Raw genomic sequence first — 19,962 nt, 5'->3', positions numbered from 1 at the left:
TGTTTAATAGTTATTCATTTATTTATTTATGTATCTTACAACTATGAAAGCACTTAAAAGAAAAATGTATGAAACAGAAATCCACACAGTTTAGACTTGGTTTATTTTAATTAATTATATTTTTTTAATGAAGAAATGTAGTTAGAAAGCTGTTGGGATCCCTGGATTGAGTGTGTATCACCATTTAGATCATATTTTAAGTAAATCAATAGGATCATACATTCAATCCCAGTGATTCTTTATCTCTAGCTACTGTTTTCTGTTCTGCTTTTCTTTCATGAATTAAAGTGAAAGTAAAAAAGTATGTAGTGGTTAAATAATGAAAAAATAAGAAAACATGAATAAGAAAACACTGAAATAAACACATAAAGAAGTTCAGTTCACAAAGAAATATAATCAAATATAATCTAATCATTAAATCTTGTTTTCTTGTTATCTTTAAAAGCTATTACTTTGAGGACCAGTAATCATTTCCTCGGTCTCTCCTCGTTATAACTCACCGTTTGAGTTTTATTCTGGAGCCAGTTCCACACGATCACTTTCCCGTCCCAGCAGCCGGCAGCCAGCAAGCGTCCCTCGGGGTCAAACGTCACACAGTTCAAAGGGCTGGAGCTGGATAGAGCAGCGACTTCATTACCTTTAGTGGAGGACCAAACCTGGAGAGCAGAAAAACATTAGGGTCAATTATTACTGAAAATAGTGAACATTTCCTTTGATGTCTTTGAATGTCTTGTTTTGTCAAATAAATGGTCGGAAATTCAAAAAATGCTGAAAAATCTTCCTGCATCCAGTAAAGTTTTGGCATTTTTCATTAAAACAGCTGCTGATTAATTTTCTGTTGGTCCACTAATCCCCTTAACGACTAATCCTAGCACCTCTAGGGCCAATAAAATTAATTATTTCCTAACCATTCAATAATTAAGCATTAATTCAGCTAAGCATCAAGAGATCATCATCCTTTATCCTTCCTAACAGCTTCATTGAATCACAGTAAAGTCAAGAGTTAAAAGATTAAAAAGGTAAAGTTAAACACAACAGTATCCTTGTAATAAGCATTAGTCTTATTAGTGGGAGGAACTGGGAGCTGTGGTGTTGGTCGAGACTAACTTTCAACATGAAGTCCAGGGACACAGTTGCGAGGTGCTTCCTGTCGGCAGTGATGTCACTTCCTGTTATCACATTAGTGTGGCCGTTAATAAGAGCAGTCCTGCAAGAAGAGAAAAAAAGTCATTAACTTGTGATGGTTTTGAGGAGAATCCAACAGTGAGTTCTTCTTCCGCCTCTCCTCTCACCTGCATCCATTCCCGATGTCCCAAATCTCTATCCGTCCATCAAAGGAAGTGGTAGCAAGACGATCGTCCTTCAGGAAGACGCAGCTGGAGATGCCGTCACAGCTGCTGATCAGCGACTTCACTTCCTGTGAGGAAGACGATATCAAACACTGAGTCGTAATAAGAGATGAGAAAATAATCTTCTATTTGTTGCATGTCAGAAACACCCACCTGTCCCCCACATGTGCTGATGAGATGCAGCGTTCCCTGTGCGGTGCCGACCACCATCAGCTCTCCGTCCGCGCTCACAACCACACAGGTCGGTTCAGAGAGGAAGGTCGACACAAGCTCGCTGCCATAAAACACGACAAACACCTCAATATCTAAAAGATTTGATTCTCTGATGTCTCTGACTCATATTTAGGAAACACCTCGTAGTCAACTTGCTTACCTTTCCTGAGCGTAATGATCGATTTTGTTCAGCCACTCAACGACCCGGACCCCTCCCTTTCCCACCAGGCCTCGCGCCCAGATGTGAGCGGAGGTCTGCGAAGGGTCGTTGAGGGCCTGCTGGACGAAAAGCGCCGGCCAGGAGGAGAGCAGCTGGGCGTGACGTTGCAGGAAACTCCAGCAGTCCTGCAGACGGGTCTGGGTGCCAGCTGAGAGGACGAACAGAAACACATTTGTGAGGAATTAGAGGATATTTTTATTTGTGCTTCTCATCTGCAGAGGAGATGAAACTACAGAGAATATAAAACATAAACCACGTTGTTTATCAAAAGAAGAATTAAGGGGAAAACAAGATAAGATAAGATAAGATAAGATAAGATAAGGAAGGAAGGAAAGATGGAAGGAAGGAAGGTAGGAAGGAAGGAAAGATGGAAGGAAGGAAGGAAGGAAGGAAGGAAGGAAGGAAGGACAGAGTGAAAGAAAGAAAGAAAGGACAGACGGAAGGAAGAAAGAGAAGACAGGGAAGGAAGAGGAGTGAAAGACAGGTGGAAAGAAGAGAAGACAGGAAGGAAGGAAGGAACGAACGAAAGGAAGAAAGAAAAAGACAGGAAAGAAAGAAAGCAAGCAAGAAAGAAAGAAAGAAAGGACAGATGGAAGGAAAAGAAGACAGGAAGGAAAGTGGGCCGGACTGGACTCCTCGGCGGGCCGGTTCTGGCCCTCGGGCCGCATGTTTGAGGTTTCATCACCGTGTATAAACTGCTAACTCACCGTGTGAGCTGTAGGTCTCTAACAGTCGGTGCAGGAAGCCGTGACGCACATTAGCGAACAGGAAGTAGTAGCTGGAGAGCAGCAAATGCAGCGCCTCCACCTGGCCGCTTTGAATCTAAGCAAAGTCAAACAGAAACAGCCAGGAGTTAAAAAAAATCTACTGCAAATGTCGTCAGTAGCAGGTTTCTGTGTCTGTTGTCAGATGTGTAAAAAATAAATAAATCTCTGGATGAATTTTGGTTGAAGATTAAAACTCTTGAAGAACAACAAACAGCTTGATGAGAAACTTTTATTTTGAGTTGATTTAATCTTTAAAAGATTTAACAAATATTTTGCACACTGTAAAACATTTCTTGACTAATTATGACTGATTTATATATGTGTTTTTTTCTTCATTTTTAATGTGTTTGTAAGTCAGCATCATTATAAATGATTCTTTGAACTTTCTGTACAGCATGATTTGTGAATCTGCTTAACTTGATGTGGTGGGTAGAGAGAAAAACAAGAAGAAAAAACAACATTATTTTAGCCATCTAAGTTTTTCAACTGGAATTCTTAAATCATCCTAAATGGATAATTTGCTTTTTTTTGCATTTTTTACTTTACAAAAATTGATAATATTGTTATTGTGTGTCTTCTTTCATTGCGTTTAGCCTAAACTGTGACAGCTTAAGTATTGCCAAACTCTAAAGGTTTAGGTTAAGTGTGCAGGACCAAAATCACACATTAAGATTAGATTACCACACTAATCATTGAGTTAAATTGAATTCAATTAATTTAAGACTAAATTAAATCACAGTCCATCTAACAACAGAAACATTGTATTTAATTATTAATCACTAAACACTGACAGTGTGCTGGATTTCTGGCTCCTTCTCAATTTTCTCAGATAATGATTGATCGGGGTTAACTGAATTTAATTTAAAAGAATATTTCATATTAATCACAATTTACAAATACATGCTGTTTTAACCAGTTGGCCTATTGTCAGCTGCAGTCTTTTATTCTGAAACTTTTATAATTACTCTCAAATTGTGAACACATATTTAATAGTTGTTTGTTGTATTGCTACAGATGTATAATATAGTTTGTTAATTGGTGGTAAAGCAACTTTTATTTATGTTGTGTGTTATTATATAAAGTTTGGAGGATTACTAACCAGGCTGGAGGGAAGCTGCATGACGGAGTCGGCCTCAGAGTGAAAGAAGGTGCCTGTGTCCGAAGGGTCAGCGAGCACCCACAGATGAGCTGCAGAGGGAGACACAAGATAATAAAATAAAATAAAAATGTATCACTGAAGTATTGCATGATGTGCACTTATACATATATTTAAACATAAACAACGCATTCGTTACCCGCCAACACGAGGTGAGCTCTTTTTCTGTCGCTTTCTGTAGGGAGGAGGAAGTCTTCAAAGGCTCGCCTCACATCCGGGTTATTTAGAGTCAGCAGGTCGTCGGTGTTGTGGCAATGAGAGGGAACGATCAGGCTGCGGAGAAGGTTAGTTTTTTAAGTTCATAATTTCTTTTTATGTTTCATGTTTGCCATCTTCATTCTACGAGGGGGATTTAGGACTAAATATGTGCCAGTCATGAAATATTCTAATGCATCTTTAGAGGAGGAGAGAAAAGAATAGGGAGGAATTTTGTCTTTCAGTTAGAAATACTAGCAAAAAAAAAAAAAATATCTCTGTGTAAAGTGTCTGTAAGATTATTGTAGATACTCAAACCTCATTATATGCTGAACGGATTTATTCTAACGATGCATTAATGTCTGTATCATGCCTCCCAAATCTTGTACACAATCAATATCAACCCCTCGAGATATCATTAATTACATAAATTCTCTAAAGATCCTGCAATAAAAGAACAAATTACAGTACAGTAAAGATAATAAACACTCTAAACTTCCTGTGAATACTTTGATAATCTAAAAAAATAACTATACAAGAGATTCATTTTTACAGGCTATGTCAATTCAGAAGAGTTTGTCCTCACTTCCTCCTAACATCTCCACCTCCTACATTTATACGGTTATTATAAGTCGTAACGAGAGTCACACCTCTGTAAGCTCTGCACTAAACGGGTAAAGGTTGCCATGGGAACGCGTCCTTTGGGCTTCCTGGACAGGTGCAGCGCTTCCTGCCATGTGACCTGTCCGTCTCGTGAGAAGAGGTCATTGCACGTGTTCAGTATGGAGTACAAGTCTTGCTCCCTCAGGCCTGCAGATCGAGAGGAGAAAATGAGAAGAAGAAGAAAAAGAAGAAGAAGAAGAAGAAGAAGGTGGTTTTTTTTAAACTCACGGTAGCTTTTGATTGACGGATTAGACTTTAAACCAGATTATTACACTAGAACTCCAAAGCTAAAAAATGACATAAAAACTCGTCTTACCGGTGGTGCTGACGGTGAGAGCTGCCAGAGCCCAGCGGATTCCCAGCATGCCTCTGTGCAGCGAGCAGAGTCTGTCCAGGCTGAACTGGACCAACTGGCTCAGAGACGCAGGCAAACCCTGGATGCTCTCCTTCAACTGGGACACACAGACGGAAAGTGTTTAATATGAATATTGCCAATATTCTTTTTATTTTTTTAAAGCTATATTATATTATATTATATTATTGGCCGGTGTATTGGAATTTTTTTCTCTGTAATAATAACATTGTCCCCAAAAACCCAGTATCAGTAGAGCTCTACACAAATATTGAAAATATATTATACACATCATCTAATTAATTGAAAATTGTTACTCTAAATGTGTCTGTGCTGCTTAAAATATTAAATGTAGAACATTTAACAAAACTCTTACTCTTACTGTGTATTGATGGATGAAAAGTAACTACAGCTGTCAAATAAATGTAGCTGGTATGATACTTCCCTCTGAAGCATGGTGGAGCAGAAGTACAAAGTTGCATAAAATGGAAACAGAGTAAAGGAGAAGTAGCTTAAATGCTTAAAATGTACCTACCTACATTTTCACACCACTACTGACTTGAGTTGGATATTATAAGAGTTGTTTGGTTAAAGTGTTAATGTGGGAGCATCACTAAAGCCAGCACAGGAAACTAAAGACGGCACTACAAAGTGTTTTAAAGTGTTTAGAAAAAGTGGCGTCTGACCTTATCAAAGGAGGCAAAGTTTCTCAGGTCTTCACAGGCGAGGTGCAGGTAGAGAGGACTCACTGCTCCCTTCTTCATCGTCAGTGTCTGGAGCTACACACACACACACACACACACACACACACACACACACACACACACACACACGATGATGTGAGGAAAACGATGATAAATCCAGGGTTCAACTGTTGAGGAGGAACAGGAGCATCATTCACAGAAGTAAGCTCATATGAATTAAACATGAACACTGTAAAAAATTAAATTTAGAACCTGGTTGTTGAACGCAGAGTCGCTGAGTTTCTTCCCGAAGGCGTCGAGTCCTTTCTGAACGATCTCTTTACGGTCGGGCATCGTGAGCTGTCCCAGTGCAAACAGGAGAGAGGCTTTCTTCTTGGTGAGGGTTTGTAACAGTGTCGAAGCGGACGTGACGCTCACAACCAAACACACACCCTGATGAGAACCAACCAGCACATATACACACAATAAATGTCAATAAGCTGCTTCAAACCTTCATAAAGCGACTTCTAATCCCATAAAAACACAGATTGAGGTAAAAAATTCATTATAGATCCAAAACCATTAAATCTCAATTGTAGTAGCTTTTCAGAAAGTCTCAATTCTGAGGTTATAACCATGTGAAGTAAGTTATATAGACAATTATATAAAAGCATTTCTTAGTAATTAAGTTTACTCTTATCCACTTTATTTACTGACCTGTGGAAGCTCTTGCGGGATCCAGTCAGAGTTGAGCTGATCCCTGCTGTCTCGTATAAGATCCAGCCCATCGACCAGCAGCACCAGAGGTTTGTTCTTCTTTACGTCGCTCAAACTGGAGTGAAACTCTGACAGCAAATCTCTGAGATGGCAGAAAATATGTAATTAAATATAAAGTGGAAGCAGCTATAAGTAGTAAAAAGAGTAAATTTAATACAATTCTTACTTGTAAGATAAGGGGAAAGGTGATTCTTCCTCAGCATCCTTCATCTTCCTCAACCACTGAACGAGGCATCGCAGGAGGTTCTCCACAGAGCGTGCTGATTGGCTGGCGGCCGTGGAGTAGGAGATGACATCACAGACGAGGTTTTTCCTGGACTTAACGCCGGTCCTGAGGGCGTCTGCTAGAGCCGCCTGTACAGAGAGAGAGAGGTAAATATAGGTGGTAATGTTTCCAGTATACACAAATGATGTGGGCAAGATTTGCTTTCATTTAAGATTTTAATTCAATTTAATATTTTATTAAAGTTTGTTTTTAAAATGCTAAAAATGTAGAATAATGGAAATGCTCATCAGCATCATCAGTAAAAACACAATATTTTGCCTTTTTGGAAGCTCGTTTGAACTTGAAGCAAACAAAAATGAAAGAAGAAAACAGCTGACGATAAAGAAATATTATTTTACAATTATTCATTTACATTCATTCCATGTGCAAATGTCATAATATCTCGAGATATATATATATATATTTGCTATTTTTATTTAATTCATTTCATTTATTTATTTTCTTTCCTCCTTTTTGTTGTTTTCGTAGGTGCTGTCTGTCCATTTGTTTCCTTTTTCTCCCTTCTGTTCTGTTTCATGCTGTTGTATTGTTGTTCTTTGTGTTATTTCATACACCTAATGTATAATTTAAAGTGCTATTATTTTGTAATGCATGTTATACTAAAAACTCAATAAAATAAGAGGGGGAAAAAACTAACATTTACTGAAACCTCAAAAGCATCACAAATAAACTCGTCTGATCATCATTACTCAGAGTGATTTCCTTTGTTCATGAAGTGTTTCTATTATTCTGTCCACCTACTTGTATGCTTTAGATGTGCGTAATTAACAGAATTATAAAGGTTATGAATGAATGAATGAATTTACCATGAACACAGTTTTGCCCTCTCCAGCTGCTCCATCCACCACCATCGTCCCTCCTTTGGCCCGGACCTGCTCCACCATCTCCACGGCCGCAGACAGCAGCTTCGTCCTACCGAAGAACTGCCTCTGCAGCGCCCCCTGGTGGACCTCCTGCTCCATCACATCCGACACCGCCTCAATCTCGTCACCCTTCTGTCAATAACATAATAATAAAGATAATAATGATGAGGGGCTTGTTTGTCATTTCAGTGGTTTGAGTTTAGTTAATGAGACTTTTGGAGATTAAAACTTGAATCATCAGAGAAACTAACTTCAACAAACTGCTTCACAACAGCCGTCCACAGGTCCTCCAGCACGGCCTTCCCAAAGTCCTCCAGGTTCTTCAGATACGGCTTCTTGTCTACGACGCCTCCCCATTCACACGGGTAACTACGACAGGAAAAACAGACATGAATTAACTATTTCAGGAGTCAATATGAACCAAGATGAAGAGTCTACAGTCATGATTTGGGCTCTGTGAGGCTTTAGCATCACATGCTGACATGCTAACATGCTCACAACGCTGATGATTGTAGGTATAATGTGAAATCTGCTCAGCTGGATTTAAATTATTTTTTTAGATGACTAGTGATCCCAAGCTAAAATTAACTGTCTTTCTTTTTTCTTTTTTTTTTAGGATGTTTGCCCTTATTGGCCCTACAGTTGGCGTACATTGGCGAAGAGGCCAACAGGAAACAAGGGGAGACAGAAATGTGTGTGACATGTAACAAAGGTGCCTTGCCGGACACAGAGCGGAGATGTTGCAGATATATATAACGTGCACTAACTTCTCGGCCACCAGGGCACTAAATCTGTCACTTTAATATCACAGCTTCACACATGACGGACTGAGATGACTCACTTTTCAGTCACCTTCACACCTCTTTCCTGGATCCTTCTCTTAAGAGCTTCCATTTTAGACTGAGTCTCCTTTGATTCAGGAGCGAAATCAGACCTCCAAGCCACAGGAACGGAGCTGAGACACCACAGAAGAAGAACATGAGAGTTACAGCCTGAAATACTTTAGAGGATTTAGACTCATAAATACTTCACAATAACATCTACATCCTATGAATCAAATTCAAATCAAAGAGATTAATTTATTCAAACTTAAAGAGTATGAAGAGAAACATTTAAGACGACATACTTAATGATGTTTGGATCTCTGAAGTAGCAGAACATTTGCGATGATGCCGTTTCGGGGTAAAGAGCCTCAAACTGACGGATCTCCATCTCAGTGATGGATAGACCGGCCGGGGCCGACGCCAGCTGCATGTCAGAGTCAACAATATGTAATATAAGTAATGTAATCATAAGTATACGATAGTTAACTCATCAGCTGCTGACATTTCTACTGGGAATTTAACCTCTTTACTATCTCTAGTTGTATTTCAGGATAATTATTTGTCATATTTCCTTTTATTTTCAACTGAACTTTCAAATGTACAAACAGGTCAAAGTAGTATTCAGCATATGGTTTTTAATCAATGATGCCAAGTCTTACCCAGCTGTACTGCGGCAGGTCTGGGAGGACGGGTTTTGGGGGCACCAGGCCGTACCTCTCCCCCAAGATCCCAACCAGCATCTGGCTGCGACAAACCTCTGACAGACACAGCTCGGTGGCCCGGCCCGACTCCTCCTCCGTCACCCCCCAACGCAGCTCCACCTCCTGCAGGTGGAGGCAGTGCTGAGCAGCTCGGCGCCTCAGCTCCGGGAAGACGCTCCGCACCAAGAAGTCTCGCTCTGCGTGCATGTCTCTGAAGGTGGAGGAGATAAACACTCGAACACCTCGCCACCTGAGGACAGAGGAGTGAGCTGATGTTAAACTGGATCTTCAACACCAACAAACTATCAGAGAGGACAAATTTATTTTTAGGCTTCAATTTAGGATGCCTAAAGATCCTAAGTGCTCAGAAGTGCAGTTTCTGTTTCTTCTGAGATCATAAAAGTACCTTAACTTGGGGCTGGGTGGTATTGAAGTGACATTGTTTATGGTCTGAAGGTCTTTGGTGCCCTCTGGTGGTGGGATGTTGTGGAGTTTGTCCAAATGCTCCACATGGTCCAGCAGCCTGGATGATCCTCGTTCGGCCACAAATCTGGTCACATGGGTTAGGGTTGTTTAATAAAACATTTAAACATTTAAAAAGCCCATTTGAGTTTTCTGCCTCTCCCTGCACTGTATATTATTTGTCATTATCTCATTTTTATGTAAATTCTAACTTGTGCAAACCAAACTAAACTAAACTGAACTAAATTGTTGTCAGTACGTCATTGTGAGCCAGCCGAGAGTTTGGGTTTAACCTCACTGACTCCACTCAGACGCTAGCCTACCAAAATATAAAGCCTTCAGATGTCCTATTTGGAAATTTGCCTAGACAAAGCTAAACTCACCTGGTCTGGTTTGACTGTTCATAAAGCATTAAGTATAAATTATCACCCAATTCTGTGTTACACCTATTTTAGGTCAATCAGCCTCATTTAAATTAAATAATACCTCATTTTTGAGTTAATGCCTGTTGTCCTCGGGTCAATTTTTGACCGGGTGGGTTAGACTAAAAACACATTTTAATTACTTTAAAGATTTTCTACTCTGTTTCTGTATCATCTTGAGTGTTTCTGACACTTTCACAAGAAACTCTGGGGGGTTTCCTTTCTGGCAAGGCAATATTTATTAGACACTGTGGTTGAGGAGCTAAAGGCAGCTTAAATTTTAATTTCTGCTCCAAAATAGGGCTGCAATGGAAGAGTTTAAAGGGCATTTATTCAATCTAAAGCAGCTTTTTGGATTAAAATGAGGAACCAGACAAATTATTACCTGAGCATTTGTTCACTGAACCCTCCCAGGTTCACACAGTTCCTTTCAGAGGAATCATCTGGGTTTCTACAGGATGAGTTAGTAACAGAAAGGAAAACATAAACCATTAAAATATTGTTGGTGGTTATGAAAAATGTCTACTCAACTGTACAACTCTGTACAGCAAAATACAAGACCAAAAGAAAAGAGGATTACCGATCTGATAATAAGATATTAACCACGAGGGCTTTATGGTTTATTTCCTTCCTGAAAGTGTTGATGGCCCACTCTATGCTTCTGTCAATCCAGGACTTGGTCATTATGATGATGTTGTCCACCTGAGATACAAAAATATACATGAGGTCAGTGATAACAATCATATGGATGTGAAGCACCTGAAACGAGGCCACAGAGCCAAAAGGTTTAGACCCACATCTTTGGTGCTGATAATATATACATATATGAACAGAAATAATTCAGATAACTGTTAACTGGAACAGGAAGAACATGAGCTTAGGGCTGGGTGATATGGGCAGTAAATTAATAAAATAAAATATCACAATATTATTGACCAAATACCTCGGTGCTTTCAAAAGATAGATCAAGGAAGAATGATAAAGTGGATAATTTTATTGCCCAGCCATACATTAGATCAGTTTAAAGTCTCAATAAACAGAAAATAAAGACCAGCTAATAATAAAAAACTGCTGTTGTTGGCTGCAAATGACACAAGTGTTAAAATAGCAGCAGTAACAACTTTTCTTTCCCAGAGGTGCCACATCTGGACAGGCGTAAATTGATGAGAGAAGCTTTGCTTGGTGTGACCGCTGATGGATTACTGAGCGGTCCTACCAGGCAAAGATCCAGGTGTTTTACATCAACCTCTTAAATCAGACCTAATATTATTTCTTTAAATCATATTTTTGTTGCAGCAGCAGCAGCTCACTGCATACTTAAGCTACAGTAAACCTACATAAAAATGAGTACATCATCAACCATTTATTTTAATGAGGATACACTGAGGGGTGACCCTGATTTTCAATGATGCCGAGATTAAATAAATACAAAGCAAACAGCAGAAATCAACTCTTAATTAAAAGATATTTAGATTTAAAAAGGTGTAAAAGCATGAAAACGAGTCAAATATAGCAGAAGTATTTAGTATTATGTGAGAGGATTGTCAGTGTGGACCAGCTGTAGCAGGAAGCTTTTTGGAAATATTTTGCTTCTTTTCAACTCAAAACTAAATACTGTAGTTTAGGATTTATTTGCAACCAACGGGAGAACCAAACCAGTCAGGTTAACTTGCAAAATACCACAGAAGAAGATCCAAATGACACTGAGCGACATAATAATCAGTCCATGTGACATAAATCATTATTCCTCTTGAGCTCTTGGTTAACTGTTTAACTATGTGATGATTTTTGTGGTCCCTTTTAGTTGATTTATTATTTGAGGAAGTATTTATTGTCTCATTCAAAAGGGGGACATAATAATGCATTTTGAGTTCTTAATGTTTATAATTTAATAAATTACCCTTAAAATATCCACCTGGACTGAAGACTACTGGTGTAAAGAATTAAAAATAGATTTTAAATGTAATTTAGGAAATTGAAAAAAAGCAACGATACACAAAGGAGTTACAGATGTACAAATCAACCAACCTGGTTTTTCTTGGTGAATAATTCAAAGATGAAATTGCTGTCTCTTTTATCATAATCCATATTATTGCTTGCCTGCAGAACAACATATTCACGAATTAATGAAACAACATATTCCTTCAAATCATACTAATTTCTTCACATACATGCCATATAATTCAGTTCCATATCATATTAACTCCGTAGTTGTTAAATAAGATTCATTTTAAGTTCCTTTCTCGGTTGCTGAAACATGCAGCATCTGTTTAATCATTGTGCAAATAAACTTTAATGAGTAATGTCTGTATAAGATGTTCAAAAATGAAAATGACTTCATTTCATGATATGCAACATACAATAAGTCGCCCACCTTTGCTTGTTTGACCACAGTCCTCACATTGTCCAAGAGGACGTCAGACTTCAGCTTGACTTCTTCACCGTGATTATAACTTAATAAGCAGAGCTGAACATCTTCTGCACTGCTGCGGATCATCAGAGAGAGCAAAGCTGCAACCTCCAACATCTGAGAGAACAGAAGAAAGAGGAGAAATCAGTGCAAATGACACTTCATGTTTTCTTTATCGGATATTTTTTTGGGAACAGGCCCTTACAGAAGGAGTGAGCTTGTCATCGTTGTCCTTTTTCTTCTTCTTTCTCCTGTCTTGTTGTTCTTCCTCCTCCTCCTCCTTCTCCTCCTCCTCTTTCTCCTCCTCCTCCTCCTCTTTCTCCTCCTCCTCCTCCTTCTCCTCCTTCTTCTCCTCCTCCTCCTCCTCCTCTTTCTCCTCCTCGTTTTCTTGCTCAGTGTCCGGTGGGAGGCAGAAGTCTAAGTCCTGTTTCCAGTTCTGACTCTGGCACAGTTGGTCAGTGCTGAGCAGGATGGCGGTGCGTCCGGGGAGGGGGGGCACGTTGTAACGACACGAGATCTGAACCGCCGTCTCCAGAGCTTTGCGGTAACGGTCCAACAGCTCGACGGTGTACAGCCTCTGACTGGACGCACACAGAGAAACACACAGACATGGTTATTATATGTTTTTTATACATGCATGTGACCAAACAAATGTCATATCTGAGCCTAATACATTTTTAAAAAGTAAGGCAGCATATTTAGAAGGTGTTGGTTGTGGTACTTTTGCATTTCCCTAAAGTAACTCACATCAATCTAACAATTTCTGCAGTACAGTAACTTTCAGCTGCAATTAATCACTACTACTATCCAGCTGCTAATCCACAAAACATAAACCATTTCTTCACTTCCTGTGCACCACAAAATACTTTTTTTTTTTTAACAGATCGCGATTGTTTAAGGTGTTAAAAATAAGTCATTCGGGCTCAGTAATGCATTTCATCTGGTACAGCTTAGGGCTGGGCAATTAATTGAAAAATAATCAAAACCGACATTTAGTAACTCTAATCGACTTAATCTTGCTCATATCAATTAATCGTGGTGTTCACCGCTGCCATGACAGCAAAGGTTGCATATCTTTAAGGAATTTGAAAACTTGTCTCCAGTGATCATTTTAACCCAAACCATGATCTTTACATAGTTCCAATCAAGTCAACTAGACATTAACCACAGCGTCACACCTTAAAACATCTTTATTTTCACTCCCTAAAGATACTCATATGCCAAAATATCACAAGTCTTGTGCTCATCAAGGGTGGAGATAATGGTTCATTAATCGTAATCGAGGTTAAAAGTTCAATTAATCGTGATTTTTATTTTTGACATAATCGCCCAGCCCTAGTACAGCTTTAAGTGGAAATGTAATTATAAAGATAGAGGAACATTCTCATACTTGGCCTTGAGGAGCTGGTCCTTCTTCATATGATATATTCGACAGACAAACGGCACTCCGAGCGCTACCCTCATCCTCCTCCTCTTGGCCGTATCCCAGTCCAGACGTTTGAAGCGCTTGCTCATGGGAATCTTCTTGAGGATGCCCTGCAGGATGTTAGTGGGCATCGCTTGCTCTGATGCTGAGGCTGGAGGGCAGAGAGGCAAATACAGATACTATATGCGCAGGCTGATATGGTGTTCTGAGTTTGACATACCACAGAAAAGTGTGTTGTTAACCACCCTGCCAAATTTGAATGATTTAAAAAAATCACCAAATATATGAAATTAGGCTTCAATGTTGTGTAAAAATCAGCCTCTTTCTCTGCTCCCAAACACTGAAGCCCCGCCCCCTACCAAGTGTCACCTGTCAATCAAAGTCACCACCTCTACCAGAAACATGGACGCTAAGTCTGAGAGCTTTCTGCTGCTAGCTCAGCTGCTAGTTCGGCGGCTAACTCGGCTGCTAACTTGGCTGTTAACTCAGCTAACTGGCTAACTGTAGACTGTAGTAGTAGCAGTTAGCGCTGAATGTATTTATACCTCTACAGCAGCAGGGGCGGGTTTATGCTAATCACCACTAAATCCTGAACACAGAAATCTTGAAACACAGTTTGATGGCATCAAATGGTAAATGTTGGGTATTAGTTTAATACTGAAAACTGGCCAACTATGTAAATCACTGCTTATATTAAAGAATAAGACTGGAGTCATTCTGCTTTTTGTCCAAAAATCTCATCATCTTCCGTACTATGTCTGTAGCACTCAAATCTTCTGTAGGAACCAATGAACAAGTTTAACTCTTCAAAAACTTTTCACAAACATATATTATAATTTTCTAAGAAATCTCAGAAATTTACTAAAACAGCTGGACATACTCAAACAGAATTAAATTGTACATTTGCTAGAGACTATTTTAAGCTACTAATACACATGTGATGTTCTGGTGAGTATTTACAGTCTTATTATTCTTACTATTAGTCATATTTACCCTTTACCACCACTATTATAATAAGTCATATGTCTATTATTATAATTACTGTTGTTATTGAGCTTCTCCGAGTCTCTCTCTCTCCTCTCTTCTTCCTTATTTTTTCTCTCAACCCAACCAGTCAAAGGCAGATGACTCAAGCTTTGCGTGAGGTTTCTTCCCGTTAAAGGGGAGGGTTTTTTGGGGGTTTTTTCTTACCGCTGTCGCCAAGTTCTGCTGATGGGAAAATGTTGAGTCTCTCTAAATTAAAGAGTACTGTCTAGACCTGCCCTGATATAACTTTTGTTGTGATTTGACGCCACATAAATAAAACTGACTTGACTTCTCATAACAGCCAGCGTAGCAGTGTGGCTGATTTGAATAGATTTTGGACACCAGATAACGTATATGAGGTTTTGACTACAGAGACAATACATTAATTGTTGCTTCTAGTCTTTATATGTGCATATATTCTCAATTTTAAAAAACATTCATAACAGGACTGTCTGCCTTTAACCAAACAATAAATAAGTGGAGTACAACCCAACAAACTTTGTGTAATGTCACTTTAATTTGTGAGTTTTGGTGCCTCTTTGATGGATTTGCTTCTCACCTGAAGTGTGAAGCTCCATGATGACTTTGTAGGCAGCGAGGAATCTGAAGGGAAACTGTCGGCTCTGTATAACAGCTTTCTGTAAACACGTAAAAAAAAAAAAAAAAAACACGTTAACAGAGAACTTAATGGAAAGTGCTGTTCAGAATTTAATTAGAAAACATAGATAATAACCAACTAACATGAAAACAAGACTTGTGCTTTGTTTTTTTTAATGGCACAAAATACATCATGCCATCATTTTTGAACTATATAATTTCTCACTTATTTTTTAACTACCTGTCATTTATTGGTCTCACCTTATTGGTCAGTCTGCTGAGGATCTTCTGGTGATGAGCCTCGCTGATGCCCTGAGTGATCATGTTCCTCAGGTTTCTCAGCATCGCCATGAATGGAACGGACCTGTTGTCTGCACAGTAGAGACATTATTATCTGTCAGCATGTGTGAGCGTGGACGTGTGTCTCGTTTGTAGAACGTGAACTGTACAAGTATATGCACAAGAGGTTTTAAAGGACCAGTGTGAAGTATTTAGGGAGATCTATTAGCAGATATGGAATAAGATATTCATGAATATTATTGTGTTTTTATTACCTTAGAATGAGCCTATATATCTACAAAGAGAGTTGGTCTTCTTGCACAGAGCCTGTCATGTTTCTACAGTAGCCCAGAACAGACAAACCAAACCCTTTTTTTGGCCACCATAGGTTCTCCGACACTCTTTGAAGGAGTTCAGTTGGTTGCAATCTGCCACCTCATCACTAGATGTCACTAAATCTTGTACACTGGTCCTTTAACTGTATATTTGCATGCATTTGAAAATACTTTTAATACTATTTTTAATTAATCATCATTTTTTAAATTAGTATTCAACATATTCTAGTAATTATGAGTATAATAGTCCTTAATACGGGAGCAAAAGATAAAAGATGATACATTTTTGAGTGATAACTGATTCATTTGTTTGCAATCGTCCTGTCCTATGATTGGATTTTGAAAGCAGTTTTCTTTTAAATATATGTACTCAGCAGACCTATGAGCTTCTCCCAGGTGGCGGCCTTGTTCCCTTCCTGACTGAGCAGCCGTTCCCACGTCTCTGGCTGTTTGAGCTTCATTCGCTTCCCGGCTCTCTCTCTATCCCAAACACCTTTCATCCCACTTCGGGTGAACGCCTTCGCGTCAGCAGGATACCTGGGAGGAAACACAGCACACAGCATGAGGTGGAAGCAGGACGAGCCCAGAGACAGCAGAAAAGAGAAAGGTATCACAAAAAGGACTGATACTGAAGCATTTTTCTCCTAGCATCTCCATTACTCTATCTACACACTGGCTAAAGAATACATTAATAACACACTGAAGGTAAAGAAACACTAAAGTAACAGAGATGATAGTTCTTGTGCAGGTAGCTGGGCATGTTTGCACGTTTTAACTCACCTCAGATTTGCATTTTCGTGCAAGTGTATGTAAAACTGATGCAAACACTACAAGATATATTACACAAATGCAAAAGTATTTTTACACACAATATAAAACTTACTTTCCACCACAGGAGAAAATATTATTAGATCAGGAGTAAACTGAAGTAGGAAAACACTTATCAGCTGCTGAATTTTAATTTCAATACCTTTTATTGTCATTGCAAGTGCAAACTGATTTAAGTGGTACTAAAAGCAGGTAGTCATCAGTGTGGAAGTGTGTTTCTGTTTCTTACTTTTTCCCCAGGATGGCCATAACGTGTTCAGCTGGTTCTTTAATGTGAAACAACTTGATCATCTTCTTCATACTGAACTCGCTCTGCTTTTTATCCACCACCTCTCTCTTGCTCTGTCCCTCCAGCTACACAGACAAACACACACACAGACACACATTACAATCAGATTTTTTTCCAGTGTGCAAGAAATATAAAAGTTCCTCTTAAACACAGAGAAGAGAGGTCAGGTGATCATAAACTGTATTTATTCTTATTATAAATACAGTTTTAAATCCATAATCTGCAATATTCATGCATCTCAATACCTGGGAAAACACTACATTGAATAAAACTCAACTTTAAAAACATCAACAAACCTTTTTTTATGACACAATAGAAACGTATATTAACTTACAAATTTCTTCAGGATTGTTGCATCTGATCTGAGCAAGTTCGCCCACTTCTTCAGATGCGCATCACTTGGTGCCTGAAAATCACAGATAATGTGTAGAGAGAGCTTAATAATGTGAAGGTTTAAAGATTTTTTTTGCTATTCATGTCTTTATATGTAAAAGAAATTATAAAATACATTGTTCTGTACCTTTCCTTTGCGTTTGTTGCGGCTGTGCTTACAGCGGTGTTTGCGTGTGTTGTACTTGGCCAGCTGATACTCGCTGAACTGCTTGAACTTGTCGGCCATCGCCTTCTTCAGGCACGCCGGCAGCGAGCGGCTAAAGCACTGGAAACAAATGTGACAAACGTGTGTGAGATTTAGACCGGACGGAGCTGGCACATCGAGATTCGACCACAGACGCTTGTGAAGACTCACCGTTTTGTAGATTCTGACTATTTCCAGCCAATCTGAGGGAAGCTGTACAGCGGCACAGAAGTATCTGCGGAAGTGAGGCTTGGTGGACGGCTGATTGGCGGCAAGAGCCAGTAAGAAGTTTGCTGTGATGCGGATGTTCAGCTCCTGGCGGGTGTAAACTACAACCTGGATGGTAAAATAAAGAACAAACTAAACATGACTGATGGAAATGGATGGAAACAATCACTGCTGCACCAACTTAAGTCAGTCACTCAGTTATGGCAGAATATCTGATCTGAATATTAAATCTATCAGAACTGCATTTACAGACAATGATATAGTGGGCTGCTCTAATAAGCTACTGGTCAAGATGATACCACATAACCACAATGTCTATGGTTTGTTTCTGGCTACATACATTAATTGCTAGTGATAAATATGGAAAAAAAGTTTGTGGTGGACAAATAAAGCAGGTGCTGGACCAAAAACAACAAATAAGAAACAAGAGAAAAGTCCGGACACTGCAGCTCCCAATACAAGTATTTATTAGGATATCTTTTAGTATGAAGAAGAGTATTGTGCTCTAAACGTCACACTGGTGGTATCCTAATAAATACCTGCATTGTGAGCTGCAGTGTGTGAACTTTTCTCTTGTTTCTAAGTGATAAATATGGCGCATAGCACTTTGAGGATAAGCTGTGTTACAATTTCATTCATTCAGGGTGTAGAGACACTCTGCTTCTTATGCAAATGAAAAAGCCTTCGGATGCACAGACACACACACACGAATCCACTACAAAGACATGCATCCACACCTTGAGAAGAAACTCCGGGTCGTTGACAGAAATGTTCGTTGCTAAGTTTTTAATCTTGGTCCAAACGCTGTCCTCTGCGTCCCAGTCTTTCTGTCCCGGAGGAGTAGTTTTGTTGACCAAGGAGCAACACACCGCGTTCAGGAGGCGATACTGAAAAGACAAGATGAAGAAGTAAGGACACAGAAACACAGGGGCCTTCAAAGACAGACAAAAAACCTATAATATTTTATTTTACCTTTTTATCTTTCATCTCCTCTTCCAGCTTTTGTTTTGCTCCATCATCCTCAGCAAATTCCTCCTGTCTGCTGATCACAGGTAGGTCGTGTTCCTGGTTGTCCGTCTCTGTTTCCAGGACAGGTAACTCCATTAATGAGCCAGCATCATCATCATCATCATCCTCCTCCTCCATCTCTTTTTCTTCCTCTGGGTGCTGCTGATTCAGAAAAACATCAGGTGAAAATATTAATACCACAAAATGGGATTGTTCATATTTTAATTGAGAATATCAACATTCAACATGCAGAAAAACAGTAAAACAAATGAGGAATATTTCTCATACCACGCTTTCAGATATTTCAAGCATTTCCTCTCTGCCTTCATCTCCTCCATCGTCCTTCTTCTGCTCTCCTTCTGGTCCAGGATGAAAGAATGAAGGCGGAGGAGCAAAGCGATTGAGCAGAGCACCGCTGGGTTGGGATGTGGAGAGCAGGGAGTTAGTGCAGACTGATGTCGAGGAGGTGCGACGGGGGAAGTCGCTATAGAGGAGCTTGTTCTCGGTGCTGAGCAGGGAAGACGAGAAGGAGGAGGTGAGGGGAAAGGTGGAAGACGTGGAGGAGAGTCTGGAGGGCTGGAGAGCGGGGCAGGAGGACGGCTGCACTGCATGGGTTAAGAAGGAAGAGCTCGACTGCGGCATCAGCGTGGGTGCTTGTGCTAAATACTTATTCTCCAGACTCGGAGGAGCATAGTTGGAGGTCAAACTTCTCCCACATGTGGCCTGCCGCTGCTGCTGCTGCTGCTGCTGCTGCTCTCCCGGAGCGACATTTGTTTGTTGCAACGTCAGCGCCTTCATCTCTGCTGAGAGACACGTCAATCAGAAGGTCAAGGGTTACCACAAATATGAGCTCCACCTCTTCATCACAAACCCCTCTAAGCCCTACAATACAAAGGGTTAGGTGTAAAGATAAGGTGTTCAGCAGCATTCCTCCAACTATGTACAGAAGCATTAGAGTACACACACAATAGTAAAGGGCGTGTTGCTCAATGAAAAAAAAGCCATCCATAAAAAGCCATCCATAAA

At 39.7% G+C, this 19,962-nt stretch overlaps 1 protein-coding gene across 1 annotated transcript in view; it reads right to left on the bottom strand.

The window, feature by feature from the left end:
- The window catches only part of tep1 (telomerase-associated protein 1), a 31,105-nt gene that overhangs the window by 10,638 nt on the left and 505 nt on the right, over nucleotides 1-19,962 (bottom strand). Inside the window, 36 exon segments of the mRNA XM_053329735.1 lie at nucleotides 501-656; nucleotides 1,108-1,207; nucleotides 1,293-1,417; nucleotides 1,503-1,623; nucleotides 1,723-1,930; nucleotides 2,490-2,604; nucleotides 3,649-3,737; nucleotides 3,845-3,978; nucleotides 4,551-4,710; nucleotides 4,880-5,015; nucleotides 5,602-5,694; nucleotides 5,872-6,051; nucleotides 6,316-6,457; nucleotides 6,542-6,729; nucleotides 7,468-7,656; nucleotides 7,776-7,893; nucleotides 8,366-8,479; nucleotides 8,651-8,772; nucleotides 9,008-9,299; nucleotides 9,456-9,599; nucleotides 10,319-10,384; nucleotides 10,514-10,635; nucleotides 11,962-12,033; nucleotides 12,308-12,460; nucleotides 12,549-12,924; nucleotides 13,734-13,920; nucleotides 15,355-15,433; nucleotides 15,654-15,763; nucleotides 16,386-16,543; nucleotides 17,064-17,188; nucleotides 17,458-17,529; nucleotides 17,644-17,781; nucleotides 17,872-18,036; nucleotides 18,666-18,815; nucleotides 18,901-19,088; nucleotides 19,203-19,736. Coding sequence (XP_053185710.1) covers nucleotides 501-656; nucleotides 1,108-1,207; nucleotides 1,293-1,417; nucleotides 1,503-1,623; nucleotides 1,723-1,930; nucleotides 2,490-2,604; nucleotides 3,649-3,737; nucleotides 3,845-3,978; nucleotides 4,551-4,710; nucleotides 4,880-5,015; nucleotides 5,602-5,694; nucleotides 5,872-6,051; nucleotides 6,316-6,457; nucleotides 6,542-6,729; nucleotides 7,468-7,656; nucleotides 7,776-7,893; nucleotides 8,366-8,479; nucleotides 8,651-8,772; nucleotides 9,008-9,299; nucleotides 9,456-9,599; nucleotides 10,319-10,384; nucleotides 10,514-10,635; nucleotides 11,962-12,033; nucleotides 12,308-12,460; nucleotides 12,549-12,924; nucleotides 13,734-13,920; nucleotides 15,355-15,433; nucleotides 15,654-15,763; nucleotides 16,386-16,543; nucleotides 17,064-17,188; nucleotides 17,458-17,529; nucleotides 17,644-17,781; nucleotides 17,872-18,036; nucleotides 18,666-18,815; nucleotides 18,901-19,088; nucleotides 19,203-19,734 — 5,619 coding nt within the window. The 5' untranslated portion in view covers nucleotides 19,735-19,736.

This window comes from Scomber japonicus, chromosome 12 (genome assembly GCF_027409825.1).
Source record: "Scomber japonicus isolate fScoJap1 chromosome 12, fScoJap1.pri, whole genome shotgun sequence".
Classification (NCBI taxonomy): domain Eukaryota; kingdom Metazoa; phylum Chordata; class Actinopteri; order Scombriformes; family Scombridae; genus Scomber; species Scomber japonicus.
This window is presented reverse-complemented; position numbering and strand designations above follow the sequence as displayed.